Source organism: Pseudonaja textilis, chromosome 2 (genome assembly GCF_049901715.1).
Source record: "Pseudonaja textilis isolate UNSWEBS1 chromosome 2, rPseTex1.2, whole genome shotgun sequence".
Classification (NCBI taxonomy): domain Eukaryota; kingdom Metazoa; phylum Chordata; class Lepidosauria; order Squamata; family Elapidae; genus Pseudonaja; species Pseudonaja textilis.
In genome coordinates this window covers 57782839-57803226 of record NC_141991.1, presented here as the reverse complement: position 1 = coordinate 57803226, position 20388 = coordinate 57782839, and the positions used below count along the sequence as shown (strand labels likewise).

The 20388-nt window shown below is 36.9% G+C and overlaps 1 protein-coding gene across 2 annotated transcripts in view; it reads right to left on the bottom strand.

The window, feature by feature from the left end:
* Positions 1-2931: 2931 nt before the first annotated feature.
* The window catches only part of LOC113453271 (inter-alpha-trypsin inhibitor heavy chain H4-like), a 42729-nt gene continuing 25272 nt past the window's right edge, over positions 2932-20388 (bottom strand). Inside the window, exons 13-21 of one of the 2 annotated variants that reach the window (XM_087923988.1) lie at positions 18348-18493; positions 16667-16738; positions 16506-16580; positions 12823-12891; positions 11106-11228; positions 10172-10343; positions 8544-8698; positions 4301-4388; positions 2932-3388 (exon numbers count right to left, since the gene is read on the bottom strand). In XM_087923988.1, coding sequence (XP_087780114.1) covers positions 3313-3388; positions 4301-4388; positions 8544-8698; positions 10172-10343; positions 11106-11228; positions 12823-12891; positions 16506-16580; positions 16667-16738; positions 18348-18493 — 976 coding nt within the window. In that variant the 3' untranslated portion in view covers positions 2932-3312. The remainder of the gene's footprint in view (positions 3389-4300; positions 4389-8543; positions 8699-10171; positions 10344-11105; positions 11229-12822; positions 12892-16505; positions 16581-16666; positions 16739-18347; positions 18494-20388) is intronic. The other variant, XM_026724781.2, reaches the window with a different exon arrangement.

Genomic DNA, 20388 nt, shown 5'->3' with positions numbered 1-20388 from the left:
TCACTCCATCCACCAATGCCACATTGCACCACAGACTGTCCAGGAGTTGGGGGATGCTTTAGTCCAGGTGTGGGAGGAGATCCCTCTGGAGACCATCCGCCACTTTATCAGGAATTGCAGGGAGGCCCAGGCATTGCAGGGAGGTCATACAGGCATGTGGAGGCCACACACACAACTGAGCCTCATTTTGACTTGTTTTAAGGACATTACATCAAAGTTGGATCAGCCTGTAGTGTTTTTTTCCACTTTAATTTTGAGTGTAACTCCAAATCCAGACCTCCATGGGTTGCTAAATTTAATTTCCATTGATAATTTCTGTGTGATTTTGTAGTCAGCAGATACAACTATGTCATGAACGAAGTATTTAATAAGAACATTTCATTCATTCAGATCTAGGATGTCTTATTTTTGTGTTCCCTTTATTTTGGGGGGCAGTGTATATTGGCGACATAGATTAGAAAGACATGAGAATGTAGTGAAATTGGACTTTGAAAATATATTGTAAAGTTATATAAAGGTAAAAAAAATGGGTAAAATAGAAAATCTTATTATTAAGATCAATTTCTATAGTAGACTTTAATTTTCTTTCTATCATTTTCAAGTAAAAATCTTCTCTTGGCCACTGAAGGGAGATACAAACAAAATTCATTGTCCAAGTTTTCAGAGTTTTGTGTCTATTGAGTCTTGATCAATCTGGTTATTGGTGGGGGTGGGGGGGAAGCAACAGTGGGATTTAAAACCTCCTCTTGCTTATCTCCATAACTAAGCAAGTTCATAGAAACAGAGGTAATTCCACATACTCTTTTTAGGATTTTAATTCTTAACACCAGCCCCTGAAACTTGATGGTAAGAAAGAAATGGAGTCTTCCCTTCCCTCCTTCTCCTCCTGTCCCCCTTCCCCCCGCCTTCTTCTCTTTGTTGGCTGTTTCTGTTGACAGGAAGGAAAATGCATTTGCATGTGCTTTCTTGTGCCTTTACATCAGAGCGGAGGTGGTATTCAGCAGGTTCTGACCGGTTCTAGAGAACCGGTAGCAGAAATTTTGAATAGTTCAGAGAACCAGAAAATACCACCTCTGACTGGCCCTGCCCCCATCTATTCTCTGCCTCCTGAGTCCCAGCTGATTGGCTGGGTCTTCTTTTGTTGCTCTGGAAGGAGAACTGAGCTGGAAAGCAGGCTAATGGGGTGGGGAGGGAATGGGATTTTGTAGTAACCTTCCCCCTGGAATGGTGTGGGAATACAGATTTTATAGTATCCTTTCCCTGCCATGTCCACCAAGCCATGCCCACCAAGCCACACCATGCCCACCATGCCATGCCCACAGAACCGGTAGTAAAAATTTTTGAATCCCATCCCTGCATCAGAGGTGGTATTCAGCAGTTTCTGACCAGTTCTGGAGAACTGCTAGCAGAAATTTTGAGTAGTTCGGAGAACCAGCAAATATCACCTGTGACTGGCCCCACCCCCATCTATTCTCTGCCTCCCGAGTCCCAGCTGATAAGCTGGGTCTTCTTTTGTTGCCCTGCATAGGAGAACAAAGCTGGAAAGCAGGTTAGTGGGGTGGGGAAGGAATGGAGATTTTGCAGTATCCTTCCCCTGCCACACCCACTAAGCCATGCTCACCAAGCCATGCCCCCCGGTAGTAAAAAAAAAACAACCGAATCCCACCACTACTTTATATATACACCCATGAGTGTTCTTAGGTGTTTACATGTGTGAGACTGATTTGAATAGGGAAGGAAATAATTAGTTTTAGAAACAAGGTACATTATTTTATAGGCAATTAATTCTAATTGATAGCTTTACTTCAAGTAAAGCTTTTTGGATTGTCTTGACCATGCCTTTCTTTTGCAATGTAGTTTCTGGTGAATAGACATATTTGTAGGTATGTACTGTATATGTGTAACACATAGTGATGTGTCCATTGGACATATGTGCAGGGATGGAGAATCTCCTGGACTGATTTCAGCCAGAGCTGGCAACCTTAAGGAGACATGGTGAGGAATCCAAACATTACTTCCTTGATGAAGATGCAATTTTAAATTCATGGTTATCTTTCTTTGGCAAGAGAAGTATCTGGGTATATTCCATGATACCAAGAGAAAGGAGAATCATGTAGTACAATAAATTAAAAGTCACACATTTCTGTAAACCTGCTTTTGGCTAGAGCACTTGCAGAAAAACATATGTGATTATGAATTAAAGTACTGCTGTGTCTATCCAGCTGCCCAATAATCCTTGACAATATTAGAACCATAAGGTTACATGGCTATTCTTAAGGAAACTACTTTGATAACAGATAACAGATAATAGATAATCAGAATTGGAAGGGACCTTGTAGATCATCTAGTGACTAGTCCAACCCCCCTCCCCACTCAAGTGGGAGACCCTACACCATTTCTGAGAAATGGCAGTCCAATCTCTTCTTGAAAGTCTCAACTGATGGCGCTCCCACAACTTCTGAGGGCAAGCTGTTCCATTGGTTGATTGTTCTCACTGTCAGAAAGTTTCTCTTTATTTCCAGGTTAAATCTCTCCTTGTTCAGTTTCCGCCCATTTGTGGTCTCTCTCTCTCTCTCTCTCTCTCTCTCTCTCTCTCTCTCTCTCTCTCTCTCTCTCTCTCTCTCTCTCTCTCTCTCTCTCTCCCCCTCCCTCCCTCCCTCCCTCCTCTGTCTCTCTTGCATGCTTTGTGGGGGAAAGCATTTTAAATTTAAATATAATATAGTATCTATTTTGATAAAACATTTACAAGAAAATGTGCAATTTATTATTGATGGTAAATTGTGAAATTTCATTTTAGATTTTTTTTTGGTAAAATTTAGAAAAGGCAATATATTGTTCTTTTGGAATTATTATTTGTTCAGCAGGATTTTGCATAATAGTCACATGCAAATAATGATGCAGAATCAGTTGCCTAGAAACTCAGTCCAATAGTCCTTTTTTAATTTTTTATTAAACTGGCGAGGTGTCATTATCAGAAACAATTTAACTTTATTGTTAACCCAATAAGGAAATGTAGATTGATTTGTATCACAATAATATATGTTAGTTTGAACTAAATTGAAAAAAGATGTGACTTCTTAGTAAGGACAATTATAGGCTTTCTTTTCCCTTACAAAATAAAATCAGTTATTTGAATTTAGGTTTCCATGAGGTACCAAATTCTATGGAGGGAGCAGTGTTATTCTACAAGTATGGCCATTCACTCTTATGTCCATAATGTAATTAAACTGAAAAACATGTGGATGATTTTATGCTTTCTAATAAAATCATGGTCACTAAGCAGTAACAATCTTTTGCTGTTAAGGGTGTTCTTTAAGGATTTGCATACAGTTTCCAGCAAGTAACTTCAATTTGACTAGATCCAGTTCTGTAGTCCTTCACACGTGTCCTGAAAAACAGAAAAAGAGAAGTGTTAAGTAGTTGCATTATTACTGATAAAATATATATCCAGACATAAACCTTTGGTGGCATTATAGTATTGTCTGATTAGCTTATTTGCTATGGTTATCCTAAAATCGGGTAATCACAGAGGTATCTGAATATTATTCAAGGGGTTCAAATTACATCTGACATACCATGTCTGAGGAGACTTAACAAGAATGATAGTTTATGCCTTTTGTTACTCAGTGTAACTGAGAATAACACACAGTGTAAAATATAGATATAATTCACATACCCCTATCCAAATGATAGAGTGGAACTTATGTAAAATCCCATGCATGGGGGCATGACATAATGTAAAATTTATATCTCTCTACTCTGAGAGCTTAAGGGAAGGTGGACCATCCCAATAGAGCTTCTAAAATCAAGGACTAGATTGCAACAAGAATTGTATGTTATATTCTAACACTTGTGAGAATCCTCTGCCTTTAATTAAGCCTTTTCCACAGCTCCATCCCACTTCTATTCTCAAGTCCATGTTCTCAAGCCAAGTTCTAAAGATCCAGATAATTTTTAGTCTAGAGAAAAAGGCAACAAAAATAACAGAATAATAGGATTGGAAGGGATCTTGGAGGTATCTAGTCCACCCCGCTGCTCAAGTAGGGAACCCCATAACATTACAGACAATCTCTTCTTGAAAACCTCCAGTGATTGAGCACCCACAACTTCTGAAGGCCCCTCTCTTCTCTGTGACCCCCCTCTTCTCTGTGGCAGCCTGTCAAATATTGGAACATTTCTATCATATCTCCCTAGTCTTTCTTTTCATTAAAAAAGACATAATTCTTGCAATCGTTCTTCATATGTTTTAGCCTTCAGTAAAAAATAATTAATCAAGGAAATGCTTTTAGGTTTCTCTCACCTGGTGGCTACATTGTGCTGTCCATGTACCATAACTGTTAGGGAACCATCAAAAGGTCTGTCAAAATTTGTATTAGACAAAAACTGACCTGGGAACACAGACATAAAACCACAATTACATTTTTTAATGTAATAACCTAGACATCCTGGAGGCAGATTACATGCTACTTAAATCTATCATAGTTGAAGTCTATGAAAAGTTTTCCCATTGCTTTTCTTTACGTAGTTATAATCAATGAATCATCCAGCATTTTAACTGCATCTTCTGGGATTATATTTTGACCACAGCAATCAAAAGCTACAATCTAAATTTCAGGCCACTTTCATTGTGCTTTTTCAAATAACTCTTACACTTATCAGTTATGAACATTTCTGGAATTTTGATGCACTATTTTTTTTTAACAAATTTTATTCAGTTTTTCACATAAAAACAAAAATCTCTTTTTAGTGGACAACATATTTCCGGGTTATCACCTTTACATACAAATATGACAGCAATTATACATTATATATGCATACTTAATTCTGTTATTACCTTTTCCATTCCAAATTTTCAGTAAGGAGAGAAACAAACACATTAATTCTAGCCTCTTTCATTAATCTCAGTCAAAACATCTTTTTGTTTCATTTCAATTATTTCAAATATAATCCTTTAATATTTATTTTAAAAGTAAAGATAAACAATATGTGTTTGCATAACAACAACAACAACAACAACAATAATAATGTTACCAATGTCTCTCCTTGCTTTTAATAGTCTATGTTAACTTGTTAATTTAGTTGGTTCTTTAGTCTGTCATATTCCCTTTCCATTACACATTCTTTTTATAAATTCTAGATTAATACAAATTTTAACAGTAAAAAAAAAAAGTATAGGTTTCCCCCCTTTTACTGCTTTGAGTGTGACACCTCAATTATTAAAATATACCTTTATTCCTTCATCTTGACCCCCAATAAACTATTATTTTTAAGAAGTTACAATAATAATCATTACATCTTTTCATTTGGATTCCTCAGCATATTTCCCCCCTTGATTTTTAATATGAGTTATCATTATCTATATTACCCTATTTTCTAAACATTTTTAATTGCAGAAATATTCTTATTATCCCTTGTCCCCCTGCAGAATCCCCTTTTAAATTCATCAACCATTATCTCTGAAAAAACAATTTCTTTTCAACATTTTACTATTTCTGTATTTGTTTATTTCATGCACATATTTCTTACTGCTTCTCCTCCCCCTCCTTTCCCCATATCTTTTCTCATTCCAGTTTATATCCCTCTCTTTCTTCCTCTCCCCTTTTCTGCTGGGTCTTTCTGCCTTTCCTGACTTCACAGGTATTCCCCTTTTGATTGACTTCTTAATTCTCAACTTTTTAACCTTTCTTCTTCCCCCACTACTTTGTAGCGTTCTTTGTGTTCTTTGTCTATTTAAAATGTCTTCTTCTTGAATCGACTCCTCTTCCTCCGAAGCTCTTTCTTCTTGTTCTTCCATCGCCATTTCCATTTTTTCTAACAAAGAGCAAAGTGATTCGCCTCTTTCCTGTAGTAATTCTCTCATATTTTTAAGTTCCATTTTTAATTCCCGAAAAGATATCATCATTACACACTCTTATATTTTATGATCGTTAAAGTCTACACACACACACAAAAAAAAACACTTTTACTTTCCTTCTTTCTTCTTTCAATTTTCTAAAGTTCTCAGTTATTCTAGCCCAGAGTCGATACCAAAAACATCAATCAATCCCACAGTCAGTCTTTCCTTGCTTTTTCCTTTATTCTGGTTCTGCTTTCACTTTCTAAGATTCTTACTTTGTTTCAATATTTCTTTAATGTTATACCCACACAAATTCATTCAGAAACAGGATGCTTTCCATTTTGTTTGAGTTCAAGTTTTTGTGAAAAGGTGGCACTCTTCCATTATACAAAGTCTTCACCTTTTTCCCCTATTTTTTTATTTAGGGTTTTTTAAACCTCAATATTCCAGCACAGTCCAGTCTCCAATTTGTAAACTTTATTATTATTATTATTATTGACAATCATAAGTCCAGCTTTATTTTATGCCTGTTTATTGCCAAAATATTTTAGTCCAATTTATTTAAATCTTTAGTTCCAGCTTCTTCTTTTCCCGGTTCGAAGCCCCGCTTAGCTGTCAAAAATATTTTCTTATTTTTTTTTCTGTCCCTTTGTAATTTCGCTTCTCACTTTTCTTTTCTTAAAAATTCCATGTTACCTTAATCCCGGGGTACTTTTGTTTAGTTGTATCACCCAATTGTCCCGGTTCAGATGTTATCCACCTCTTTCTTCCCTCCTGCACAAAACTTAATCCAGCTAAGTCCTCCTCTTCGGGGTGGCCATTTTAAACCACTGCTGCAGTCATCTTCAGGGGGAAAAAGACCAAGCCCAGGGGGGGAGATGCAGCTCCCCTCAACCTGGCTTGCAGCTTCCCCTTACTCCACCGCCCCTCCAAGGCAGCTTCAGCCCCTAATCGTAATGATCGGGGCTCTCCAATGAAAGAGCACGGACCATAGCTGCAGAGAGATGTGATCTATGATCTGTCTGCGAGGAGGCTCCACCTTCCAGCCAGAATTTTGATGCACTATTGTGCTACTAGTTAATTGTGAAAATACTTTTCCATTCAGAAATCTTCATCCATGGCTAGAGATGTGCCATATATTCTTCTCCAAGGCCATCATAAATCAGTGCAAGCAACAGATTTGGCTTTATCCTCCATGATGCAAGTCTCACATTTAAATGACACAGTCTACCAAGTAGCTTGCAAACAAGTCCTCTAGCTTCGGTGCTGGTATTTAGTTGCAGTTTGGGATAGATTAAGCTGTCCGTCTTGCATTGTTTAAAAGAACCCCTACTACTATTTGAGATGTGAATTCAGAACTTGATATGAAAATGCAAATCTCTCATTAACTCAGAGGCCTGCATGAGATGAGCAAGTGACAAAAGCAGTATTGTATTATCACAATGCGGGCTCCACAACATATATGTATTGTGATATCACATGCATATATGTTATGAATCATGATAACATGATATTGCTTTCATCATTCTGATGAAAGCCTTGAATACATATGCTCAGACTGTGATTGGAAATCAATAAATTAATTTTCTCATTTTAAAAGATTTGGAAGGCTGTTAGTCCCTTATTAGAGAATAAAACCTGCCCAGTTTTTCATAAGAAATTGCCATCGTTTCTGTTATAGGAAATAAGCATGTTTATTTACTCTATTCCAAATTTCAGAGGAATTATATATTTCCTTCCCCTTCCATTTGTTGATTTTTTACCAATTTGAATACAAATAACAAACATTATTTATATTTTTCCATGCAAGAAATATGAAATAGTTCAAATTCCAAAGGTGGGGAAAATGATTAATTGAAAGGAGTACAAAACATGTTTGTTCTCTGCTCAGTTGAGACTAAAATCACAGAGGGCACCAAAGGGTAAATGATTGACGATCAGCAAACAATTGCAGAAGAAGTTGAACATCCAGAGTGTTCAACAAGAATTTGTGTTTTATCCTCCAAACTTCCACACATTCAACACACACCATTTTGTAATCCTGGGAGGCAATTTCCAATAGGCACTAGGATTGGCTCTGATGTATTCCATCAATATCTTTGTTACAAAACAAAGGAAGCCTTAACTTAAATAAATAATGTAAATAGAGACAGAGTTACAAAACCATCAGGTATATTTCTCCAAATGAGAAATGAAAAAGGAAATGATTCAAACCCCTTTTTTCCTCACCTCGAAGATATATATGCTTCTATAGAAGACTATACAGTCTTGGTACTGTATCTATAGAAAGGGGCTTGGAAGGGTTTCATATGGACTCCACTCTGATATGAATATCTCTCAGACTTATCAAAGGCCATTTCCATATGATTAGTTTCCACTCTTCCAATCCTCAGTTTACAAGGTGATTATACTTTTTGCTACTGATTTGGAATGCTGAGAACAAGGTATGAAGCCCACCAGCACCCAAAAGCACTTCCCTATTGAGAAGAAAACCATAAGGCTATCTGCTGTATGTTCGTGAAATCACTAGGAGTCAAATCTGATTCAAGGGCAAATTTATCTTTCTCGTGTTAATGCACCTCAAAGGATTATCACAAAGACTAGCAAGATAACATGGATAAAGTGCTTTGTGGATATTACATATTGAAAAGCCAAATTCAATTCCAAATTGTATTACCGTAGTCTGCAACAGTAGTTAAATACTTACCGAAAAGTCCAGTAACTTGATTAGAAAAATAATCGCTGTTCTCAAAGTACAGTCCAAGCCAACCAAGAGGAGGAGGTATATAGAAAATTTTGGTTACAATGTTGTCTGGTCCTGACAGAAAGAGGCTTTCTCCACTTGTCAGTGTAACATTTAGCCTAAGAGGAAACAAACTATTATTTTCTAATATTCCTTTGACAACTTGTCATGCTGGTGTAGTAATTTAATATCACTTGAATTACTGCTATTGGTGAACACAGTTTTAATAAAACATATTTAAATGAATATTTTCACATTTTTAATTATATATCCCTTATGTATGTACCTGAACTAATTATATAGCATGTTTCAACACCATGGCCTTACAGAAAATAGAAAATGCCAATTCAAGCAACACCTCAAAGGCACCTTAACTGCTGACCCTCCACATAATCTAGTACAACAGAAAGAGAGGGATTTATTTTAAAATTTTCTTCTTCATTTTCAAACCTACATCTCATGCTTTTATTAAGGGGTCTTTTATTACCTTATCTAGATTTGTGGCTGTAGGGAGAAGCCAAATGCTCAACTGTTTTCCCCATCTATTTGATGGATATTTGCCATTAGAGGAAAATCAAATAACCACCAGCCCATATTTTTTTTTAAAAAGAGCAATAAATAATGACTCTATAGAAGGCAACATGAAATAATTACATAGGTAAACCTGATTTAGAAACAATCAAAAATAAATCAGAGTTGTATATGATTTGCCTTTATCAATTTGGAATTGTTTCCAGATACCAGTTTATGATTTCCATTGTCTCCTTCTGATTAATTTCATAGGGGTATCAAACACCATTTACACAAATTTAAATCTAGAAGAACCACAGAAGGAAAATGATAGAGCAGTAAATTCCAAGTACAGCCTTCTGGATATATAGTAGACTTAACCAGGATGTTGTATTAATACTAACAGTATGATCGCAATCTTTGAAAGCTGATAATACATCAGAAGGATCAATACTATTGCTGTGTTTCTGTCTCCATCATGACCATACATCAAATTACCCTACTAAAGGCAAAAATCAAATTGAAAAGAAACTGATAATTAGAATACTGTTAGATATCAGAGAAACCTAAGTCTTTCCAATACCAGATTAAGGACCAAAAAATCAGATACAGAATAACTTTTTCCATATCAACTTGGTTTTAACTAAGTAAATTAAAACCACCATCTCTTTCCAAGGAAGAAGGGACTAAAGATTGCAACTTGGAAGTGTTAATTAGATCAAGCTGATGGTCTAGCCAGTATGGACACCATCTAAACAATGGACCTCAAATCTCCAAATAATTTATCTATATTCTCAAAGTGTAAAAGTTCAAATCTATCGATAACAAGCTGACTAAATGCAGTACTGGCTGCTTTAATATTTAATTCTATGTTAATGAAGATGTGCAAATTAGATTTGAAAAAACCCAATTCAATGTTATTAAAATTGCAGCCTGATAGCCAAGGATTTTCATTTTATGTGTACTGTATCTGGGAGGAAGAAAGAGCACTTTTCAGTCTGACAGATTACACGAAAGAGGCTGTGTTTAAGGATTGTAGAGCTCTATTGTCTATAAAAGAAAACTAAAAATAGCAAATTTACCCTTCAATTGTTAAAGAGTTTCTGTCATTCCACACAAAAGAGTGACTGGAGCTATTACTTTTCAGTGTAATTTGTTTTGTTGACACCTTTATTTCCAGGTTCAGCCTCGGATAAGTTATTTCAAACTCTGCAAAATGGTTGTTTTTGCCAAGCTTGCCAGTCACTTGGATCCCTGGAAGTACGTAAAGGAACATTCAGGAAGCATATTAGCGTTTGCCTAACATTCATTAGTACAGAAATAATTGCCATATAAACACAATGAGTAAAAACTTCTGAATATCACAAGATTGCTGCTTACTTAATCTGATTGCCAATTCAGGTGGCTGCAGTTTGCTACCCTGCTCAATTTATTTAGACTCAAGAGCTAAGATGAGTTTAACCCACTTGGGATTTAGATGGGACGCTGCCACAAAACCCCAAGATTACTGGCTAGACATAGAAGCTTTCTATATCTATGTCTATATCTAGTATGTCCACATCTATCTCCTGGAAGAAAGTATGAGAACATATCCATGAACTTCACCGGCAGTCAAGCTTAATTTGAAGATGGCTTAGTTATACTACACAAATAATTACAACTTCTGTTTTTGTCCAGATAGCCAACCTTTCAGTCAAGCAATCAACCATGCCAATGCTGCTAAATATTTTTTACATCTGTGTAGCAGATATAAGACAAGACAATCGATAAAGAGTTGATAGGAATATCCAACATTTAAAATAAATATCACAAATAATCAGTGAATTTGGGAACTAAGAAAAGTCAGCACACCCACATATACATATTGGAATCTGCAACATGTTACAGTGCATTTGTCTGAAATGAGATGAAAATTACAGTCAAGAAAAACAAGGATCAGAAGAGAAGAATAGTTGGGTTTTTTTAGGCTGTCACAAGGAAAACATCCCCATAGAACTTTGAATATTCAGAGCATACCTTTCTCTGGATCAGATAACAGATTTAAGGGTGTTCGTGGCTGTCCATTAATAGATACACAAGCTAAAAAGTTTTCACTAGGTGGTTGAAAAAGGAAATGGATATATGAAGGCCTAGGAACATCTGGAAAGAAAGTAATTATTAGTATGTATTTTATACTAATTTATGGAGTCATCCAAGATCCCTAATAGCTTAGTTTTATGGCTGATGAAATTCAGGTAATTATAATTAGTGTGAACAGAAGGCTGCAAAAGTTTACAACATAGCTGTTAACAGAGCTGTCAAATTCTTTGTGAGGATATTTTGTTCCATCAAATGTCCAAGCACAGCACCCTAAAAGCAACCTCAGGAGTTTCTATTCAATAACAAAGAAAAATAGCCCATTAATGAGCTGGCATGACCGACTTAGGCTATAGTAACCATATGGCCTTTATTTCAGAAAGCTGTCCTTTAGATTTATTCAGTTTAACCGTTTATTTTCTTGACTTGGCTCTTGCATTGTCCTTTGTAAAGCATATCAACACAAACACTTTTAAATCCTTATGAACTTCTTTCAGATTTGCTCCCTTTTCAGGTTTGCCCTTTTTTCTGATCAAGGAAATATGATCATTATAACTTAAACCTATGTTGCACTTATGGAGTGGAAACATATGAAGAAGAAATAAATTGCAGCCTCAATTGTTTTCCCTCTGATGTTTTGCTGCAATAGATTAAATATACCATTTGTGGTGCTTTAAAAGGACATCCAGAATTGCCTTATTGGTGAGAGGGGTGGTATATAAGTTTAATAAATAATAATAAACTGGTTTTTCCAGTTTGACACTAATATTATTCTTATAACAATAGTGTCTACCTTCTTTCAGATTAACAAAGTCCAGATTCATTGCTTGTTTTTTCACTCACTGTACAGAATGGAGACATCACTTCAACAAAGGGGGAGGAGAGGAAAAAATGATCTCTTTATACAATCTATTATGTGCCTGACCTGTTTTCTTGTACCTCCCCCTACTTCCAGAATGAGGAGATTGGAGATGAAGAGATTGTAAGAGAGTAAGCAACACACAATGGGGAATACATTGGCTGTTTGCATGATATGCTTGGGTTTGCTGGCTTCCCCATTGTGTGCCTGCTTATTCTTTTGTAATCCCTTCCTCTCTAATGAACTGCTTGGGAAAGGCAATTTATTAGCTTGACTTAATGCCAAGGAGTTAAGCCAGCATTTCTCAAACTCAGCAACTTTAAGATGTGTTGACCAAATCCATGCTGGATGGAGAACTCTGGGAATTGAAGTCAACACATCTTAAAGTTTCAGAAATTGAGAAACTACAAGTCAAGATTCAGAGATGGTGGATATTGCAAAATACAGTATTTCTAAATTAGCAGTCAAGTTCAGACATTTGAGCATCACCAGTGCTAAGCTGGTTTCGTTTTGCTTCTTTTTCCTTTCAACTTCCCAGACAATTTTGTATTAGTTCAATTATTATTTATGTAACACCATGTTCTTTCAAAATTTTAATACTAGCATGTCTATTTACTTTACAAAATGATTGAATGTACAGTTTTTTAAAAGGTTGATCAACGTTTTGTAATTTGCCTTAATAAGAATACAAAGCATGTCTGAACTTGGCAAAAGTCTTTATCTGCATAGTAGAACCATTGATATCTTTTGATAATGTATCAATCTATTTTTGCATATGGGTAATCCACTGACACTGACCATGAGTTTGTGACGTTCTGCTAAAAGGTATTAACTTCATTTTCTCTGCTGATTCTGAGATAGGACGACCTGCAAAAATTTACATTTTAGTGAAGCTCACTAGTTTTTCTCTTTTACTTTGATCTGATATATAGAATAGCGTTTCATTATCAAAAACAAGAATTATATTTATTTCTTACCCAAATCTCAAGATAAGAAGAAAAGATAAGAAGCCCCCTCACCTGCCACAAATACATTTACACACAGACACACGCAGATATAATATATGAATACTATTAATAAGTGTGTGTTTCCCACAAATTTGCATGGATACACATAGAAATTAAGGCATGGTAATCCTTGCTCACTGACTTCCTTGTTCAGTAACCATTGGGAGTTATAGTAGTGCTAAAAAATAATATTATAAACAATCTCCACATTAAAAACTTTTGCAGCATCCCCCAGTCACAGGATCATCATTATAATCAGTATGTGTCGCCCTGTGCCTCATCTATGTTTTTTCCTCCATGGCAGAATAGAGAGATTGGAGAGGATAGAATTATAAGAGACTAATCAGGCACACAATGGGGAATACACAGTGAGAGCATATGCACACTTGGCCAGTAAAGAATTCATTCATTCATTCATTCATTCATTCATTCATTCATTCATTCATTCATTCATTCTCAATAAAAGCAATGCGTTCTTTGCTAAATTGTGTGCTTGCTTACTCTCTTGTAAAGATAATCCTTGACTTATGATCATAATTAAACTCACGATTTTGGTCATAAGTTGTGATGGTGTTAAGCAGATCACCAGATGTCCATACCCAATTTTATGGCAGTCATTAAGCAAATGCTGCGGTCGTAAAACTAATCCTATGTTTGTTAAACAAACCTATTGTTTGGTATGGGGCGTATTTTTGCTGGAAACTGAAAGTAAATGCCAGTTTCTGGCAAAAACATCATAAATCGCAATCACATGACCACAAGGTGCTGCAAACAGTTGTAAAGGTAGGCTAGTTGCCAAGCACCCAAAATTCAATCACTTGACCAAGGGGGACAGCCATCATAACTTTGAATATGAGTCATAAGGCTACCTGTAATCTCTTCTACTGCAATATCCCTGCTCTGACAGGGACAAGTAACAGATCAAGCACAGGAGAGATTGCCTAGAGAAATTGCAGGGCAGAGGGAAGGATTGCAAGAAAACAAGCAGGCATACAATGGGGAATACATTGGATTGTTTTCATAGCATGCTCATAACTCCCAGGCCTGAGAGATACTACATTTCTTTTGATATGTATTTCCCATTGTGTGCCAAATTACTCCCTTGTATTCCCTTCCTTTCCAATGAATTAAATACAAATATGTATTGCTAATTATCTCAGTACCCAACTGGGGTGAGATTCCAAAGGGAAGGAGAGTGGAGAAAAGGAACGCATAGTCACAACCAATTGGGTGTAGGAATCCAGAACAGAATCAAAGGCAGAGTGGAATCAGGCTGTGTCAATGATACTCCAGCCAAAACATTCAGATGATCATCAGAGGGCAGAAAAGATTTAGAATTTTCTGAACCCCTTCTGTGTCACCTAGGGATCAAACTGATTAATGTATTGAGACTGACTACCTGTTTATTCACTGCCAAGTCCTGTCTGTTCTAGCATAAGATATTATGCCACCCAAAGCAAATGCTTAGGCTCTTCTCAAGGTACATACTGGGCCTGCATCAGACAGCAACTAGATTTTATTTTAATGATTGGGGACACTCCAATTGAATGAAGGCACTCTGTGACTACTCAGTAGCTATTTACCTGTTATAAAGAAATACTGTAGTCTATGAAATACATGCATTGGCCATGTTGAAGGCAGGCATGGTTATTCAAAGTTGTTTCACAGGAAAGGACAAAAACAATGACTTTAGAAGCAAGAAGCAGATTTCAGATGGACTTTCCTAATGGTAAGGATTGTTCAATAATAGAACAAAAAGCCAAGTAGACCCTGAATTCTCCTTGCTGGAAACATTGAAAGAGAGGTTTTATAGCCATGGGTTAAGCCAGAGGTCCCCAAACTTGGCAACTTTAAGACTTGTGCACTTCAACTTCCAGAATTCTGGGAGTTGAAGTCCACAAGTCTTAAAGTTGCCAAGTTTGGAGGTTTCTGGGTTAAGCCATGTGATCTTTGGGTTAAGCCATCCTGGGCAGATGTCAGGCATGAAGAATTGGGAGATAGTCCTTGACTTACAACCATTTGCTTAGCAACTGTTCAAAGTTATAGTTGTGTTGAAACGTGTGGTTTAAGATTGGTCTTCACACTTATGACCATTGCAGAATCCCATGCAGTTGTGGGCTCAAAATTCAGGTGCTTGGCAACCAGCATGATGGTTGCAGTATCCTGAGGTCAAATGATTGCCATTTGCAACCTCTTCAATGGGCTTCCAACAAGCAAAGTTAGTGTAGGAAACTGGATTCACTTAACACCCATGGTGGTTTGCTTAACAACTGTGGCAAAATAGGCCACAAAATTGGGTACAATTCCTTAATGACTGCCTCACTTAGCAACATAACTTCTGACACTAATTGTGGCTTTATGTTGAGGACTACCTGCATAGTTTTAATTGATTGTAGTAACAGGACTTGGTTGGTACAACTAAGGAAAGATGTGTAGATCTTTGATACCTGACTCATGGAGGTGGATTAGGTTAGTTTAAATCAGATTTAAACCCAAGTGACTTGGAGTCAGAGTTTCTCAAACAATTCTACTTTGCATAAAAAAGTTTGGAGTTGAGGTGAGTGGCTGGGAGGCCAGATGAGCAGCCAGATGAGATGAGGGGCTGCATGAGGTGAGGCCCCTTTGAAGTGAATGATGTTGAATTGGCCACACCCACCCAGTCACATGACCACTCAGCCACACCTACTCAGCTGGTCATTAGGGCAGAGAACCGTTGTGAAATTATTTGAATCCCACTACTGAATATGTTCCAGTTAAGATGATTTATTGCTCATGCCTATACACAAGATTCTAGTTAACTAGTGAACAACACTAAACTGGTACTAGATAAGAGTTAATGGAATTCAAGGGGCAGGGCGGACTTGATTCTCTTGTGGGAACATAATGATTCCAGACTGGTTCCTCTCTTGAATCCAACCCCCTAGGCTCTGCCTCTTCTTCGCCTACATCAGGAGGCTAGAAGATCCTTCACAAGCCTTCCATTCTATCATTGTATGCTCATGTATCAGAAGTATTGTCTAAAAATGATTATGTGACAGAGGAAAATGAAATTATTTAAATGCTTGGAAGTTGTAGAAACTGGAACAATTGTTTATTTATTAAATTTATATGCCATCCTTCTTGCCAATCAGGTTCCCAAATGAAAGGCTATATCTATAATGTGGCCTACAGCATAATACACATTACCAACACATGCACATTTGTAACATATAAAAATAATATTTATAGGATACTTTCGTGTCACTATTGTTTCATTTGTTACAAAAAAAAGTAACTTGTGTTGAAAAACCAAAGCTTTGCATTTTATTTTGGACCTTTCAAAACATACATTAAGAAAAGGGTAGATTTCTTACTGGAATAACTTTTTGGATTTTATTACAGGAGAGGATGACACGGAAAGCCCATTTCTCAATACTACAGGCAATAGCGTGATCAAACTAACAGATCTTTGTTAGACTTAAGATGACAAAATACCTGGGAGAGCAGCTGAAGGCATCAGAGATAAATCAGGAGTAAGCATGGCACTTACACCAGCCAACCTTGGTGGACCTATGAAAGAAGTTAAGTGGGTTTTATGATGGAAAAAATTGTCAGAAATAAATACTGGCACTATATTTCTAGAATATAAAACATACCATAGGATTGACCTCTAAGAAAAACTTGCCTTCCACCAAATCGTCCCAAATCTTCCTGAAAATCCTCATTATCTGGGCAAAGAAACAATGACAGAAATAATATTAAATTTATTAAAAAGGAGCTTCCATCATTTTCTAGATTCTTAACTCTCAGAACTGTCCCCTTGGGCTAAGAAAGAGAATGTGCTCACCCATCTCTGAGGTGATTTATGTTGAAAGATTACAAATAGACCTGTCAGAACTTAGATCCTCCTGCTTTAATGGGAAACTCATTATTATTCTATTTATTTATTTATTTTGTATCCCACTTTTATTATTTTTACAAATAATTCAAGGTGGTGAACATATCCAACACACCTTCCTCCTCCTATTTTTCCCACAGCAACAACCCTGTGAGGTGGGTTGGCTGAGAGAGAATGATTGGCACAAGTTCATCTAGCTGGCTTTCATGGCTAAAGCGGAACTTGAACTCACAATCTCCTGCTTTCTAGCCTAATTACCAGACCAAACTGAATCCCATCATCTTACTAGTTCACCAAAATCATTTGCAATCTAATTCAGAATTCTGAATCACCAAATTCCATCAAGAGACTTCATAACACTATGAGCTACAATCACAATCACAACATATAATCTTTTCCTATATTATTTATAGATCATAGCCTAAGAATTTAGGAATAACTATAGTAGCAAGACATGCAATGAAAATAACAAATCGTTAAGCTATAATATTCTGGTTTCCATTGTATTGTTTAGTCCTATTTTATATATATATAAAAAGACAACATACTTAGTTTAAAAAGAGAGTGGCTAGAACACAATTCAGTTTTATATTGAAATAATCTAATATGTGAATCAATATTAAGGGGAAAAGTACATTTACTTCTACATGCTTACAGTATGCTTTTAGAAAATCTAAAGAAAATGCAATTTATACGTACTAAAACTGTACTACAGAAAATAGCTTGATATATTAATGGTTATATTATTGACTAAACAAGGAATAGGATTAGTTTTTTAAAAAAAAATGTTGCTAAAATGCTCAAAGAAAATAAAAAAAATGCTAAAAAAATCTCAGGCCTGTTTCATGGTAATAGCAATAGCACTTAGACTTATATACTGCTTTATAGTGCTTTACAGCCCTCTCTAAGTGGTTTACAGAGTCAGCATATTGTCCCCAACAATCTGGGTCCTCATTTTACCCGCCTCGGAAGGATGAGTCAACCTTGAGCCCGATGGGATTTGAACTGTCAAACTGTAGGCAGCTGCCTGCAGAAGTAGCTTGCAGTACTGCACTCTAACCACTGTGCCACAGAGGCTCTGTGTAATCAATGAACACTTGAAAAATATATTATATTCAGAGTGAACATCAATGATACCATCCATACCTATGCTCTCACAGACCATAGTTAGCATGATTATTGCTTTTCTTTCAGAATCGTAAATTCATCCTGGCAGCACTTACAGATATACTCAGAAACAGGTTTCTCCAACCTTGGCAACTTTAAGCCTGGCGGACTTCAACTCCCTTTGGGAGTTGAAGTCCTCCAGGCTTAAAGTTGCCAAGGTTGAAGAAACTTGCTCAGAAACATTGTCCCAGTTATTCTTCCAGCAGCTGATTGAAATTCAGAAGACCATGGAATGGCCAGCTATCTGTTATAAGAAATAGGTGGGTTTTTACCTTTTTCTGTTGGCTTGTTAGCTACCTCTTCAGCTTCTGGCTTGGTGACCACCATGGAAGTCATGGGTGTTACAAAGCTGTACTTCAGGGAAAGGTTTAATGTTTGGTTTTCCAGTTTTTTTCTCTCTGCTCCTTCCACCAAAATGCTAAAACACAGAGCATAATTTCCACTGATTCTTTATGTGACACAGGATTTTTTTAAATATAAAATTAGCATGCTTTAAGATGTGGTTTGGAATTTTCATATTCTTTCATTGAGACACAAAGTGAAACCCACTGAAGGACAGGATAGACTGATCCGTGCAGCAAAAAGAAGCTACTCTGAAAAGTTAAGGAATCAGTTCTCTACAAAATGAACCAGCAAACATGTGGAAAACTTTTAAAAATATCACTGGTTATAGCAAACCTTATTCCCAGGCTGAAGGAAATCAACAACTGGCAGATGACCTGAATGTGTTTTACTGCAGGTTTGAAAGGAAACTACAACCACCTATCTCCACAACCCCCATCTCAAACACGCCAACAGCCAAGCCTCCTACAACTGACCCCATCTCAGACACACCAACAATAGCCAAACCTCCAATAACTGACCCCATCCCATTGGGTTCACAACCCCTGGTGATCACAGAAAAGGAAGTGCAAGATCTGTTTCACAGACAAAAGCCAGGAAAAGCACCAGGCCCAGACAAGATAACTCCTTCTTGCTTCAAAGTCTGTGCTGACCAATTGGCCCCCATCTTCACCGGAATCTTCGATAAATCACTAGAGATGTTCTATGTTTCTTCTTGCTTCAAATGCTCTACTATCATCCCAGTGCCAAAGAAGCCCTCCATCAAGGAACTGAATGACTACAGACCAGTTGCTCTAACTTCAGTAGTTATGAAAACCTTTGACAGGCTAGTGCTGTCCCACCTGAAAACCATCACAGATACACTGTTAGACACCCTGAAATTTGCATACCAAGCAAATAGATCAATAGATGATGCTGTTAATATGGCTCTGCACTACATCCTACAACACCTTGAATCTTAAAATACCTACACAAAGATCCTCTTTGTAGACTTTAGTTCAGCATTCAATGCCATCATTCCAGACATTCTTCTAACTAAACTAAACCAGCTAGCAGTACCTGAACATACTTGTTAGTGGATCATAAGCTTCCTAATGGATAGGAAGCATCAGGTGAAGCTAAGCAGAATCAAATCTGATACTCGTACATAGCACAGGGCCCACCCAAGGCTGTGTGCTTTCTCTACTTTTCTTCTCTCTATATACCAATGATTACATCTCAAATGGTCCACAACAGTAAATCTGCATACAGATGGGAGGTTGAACAACTAGCCTTGTAGTGTGACCAGAACAATCTGGAACTGAACACACTCAAAACCATAGAAATGGTGGTAGACTTTAGGAGAAACCCTCCCATACTACCACCTCTTACACTATTAGACAACACAGTATCAACAGTAGAGACCTTCAAACTTCTAAGTTCTCAAGACCTAAAATGGACACCTAACATCAAAAACGTCATCAATAAAGCACAACAAAAATGTTCTTTCTATGCCAACTCAGAAAGCTCAAACTGCCCAAGGAGCTGCTGATACAGTTCTACAGAGGAATTATTGAGTCTGTCATCTGCACCACTATACTGTTGATTTGGTTCTGCAACCCAGCAAGACAGACACAGATTTCAGAGGATAATTAAAACTGTGGAAAAAACAATTACTATCAGCCTGCCTTCCACTGAGGACCTGTATACGGCACGAGTCAAAAAGAGGCTGTGAAAATATTTACAGAGCCCTGGATATAAATTGTTTCAATTCCTACCCTCAAAACAACACTATAGAGCACTGCAGATCAGAACTAGACACAAGAACAGTTTTTTCCTGAACGCCATCACTCTGCTAAACAAATAATTCCCTCAACACTGTCAAATTATTTATTACATCTGCATTGCTATTATATTAATCTTCTCATCATTCCTATCACCCATCTCCTCCCACTTATGACTGTATGACTGTAACTTTGTTGCTTGTATCCT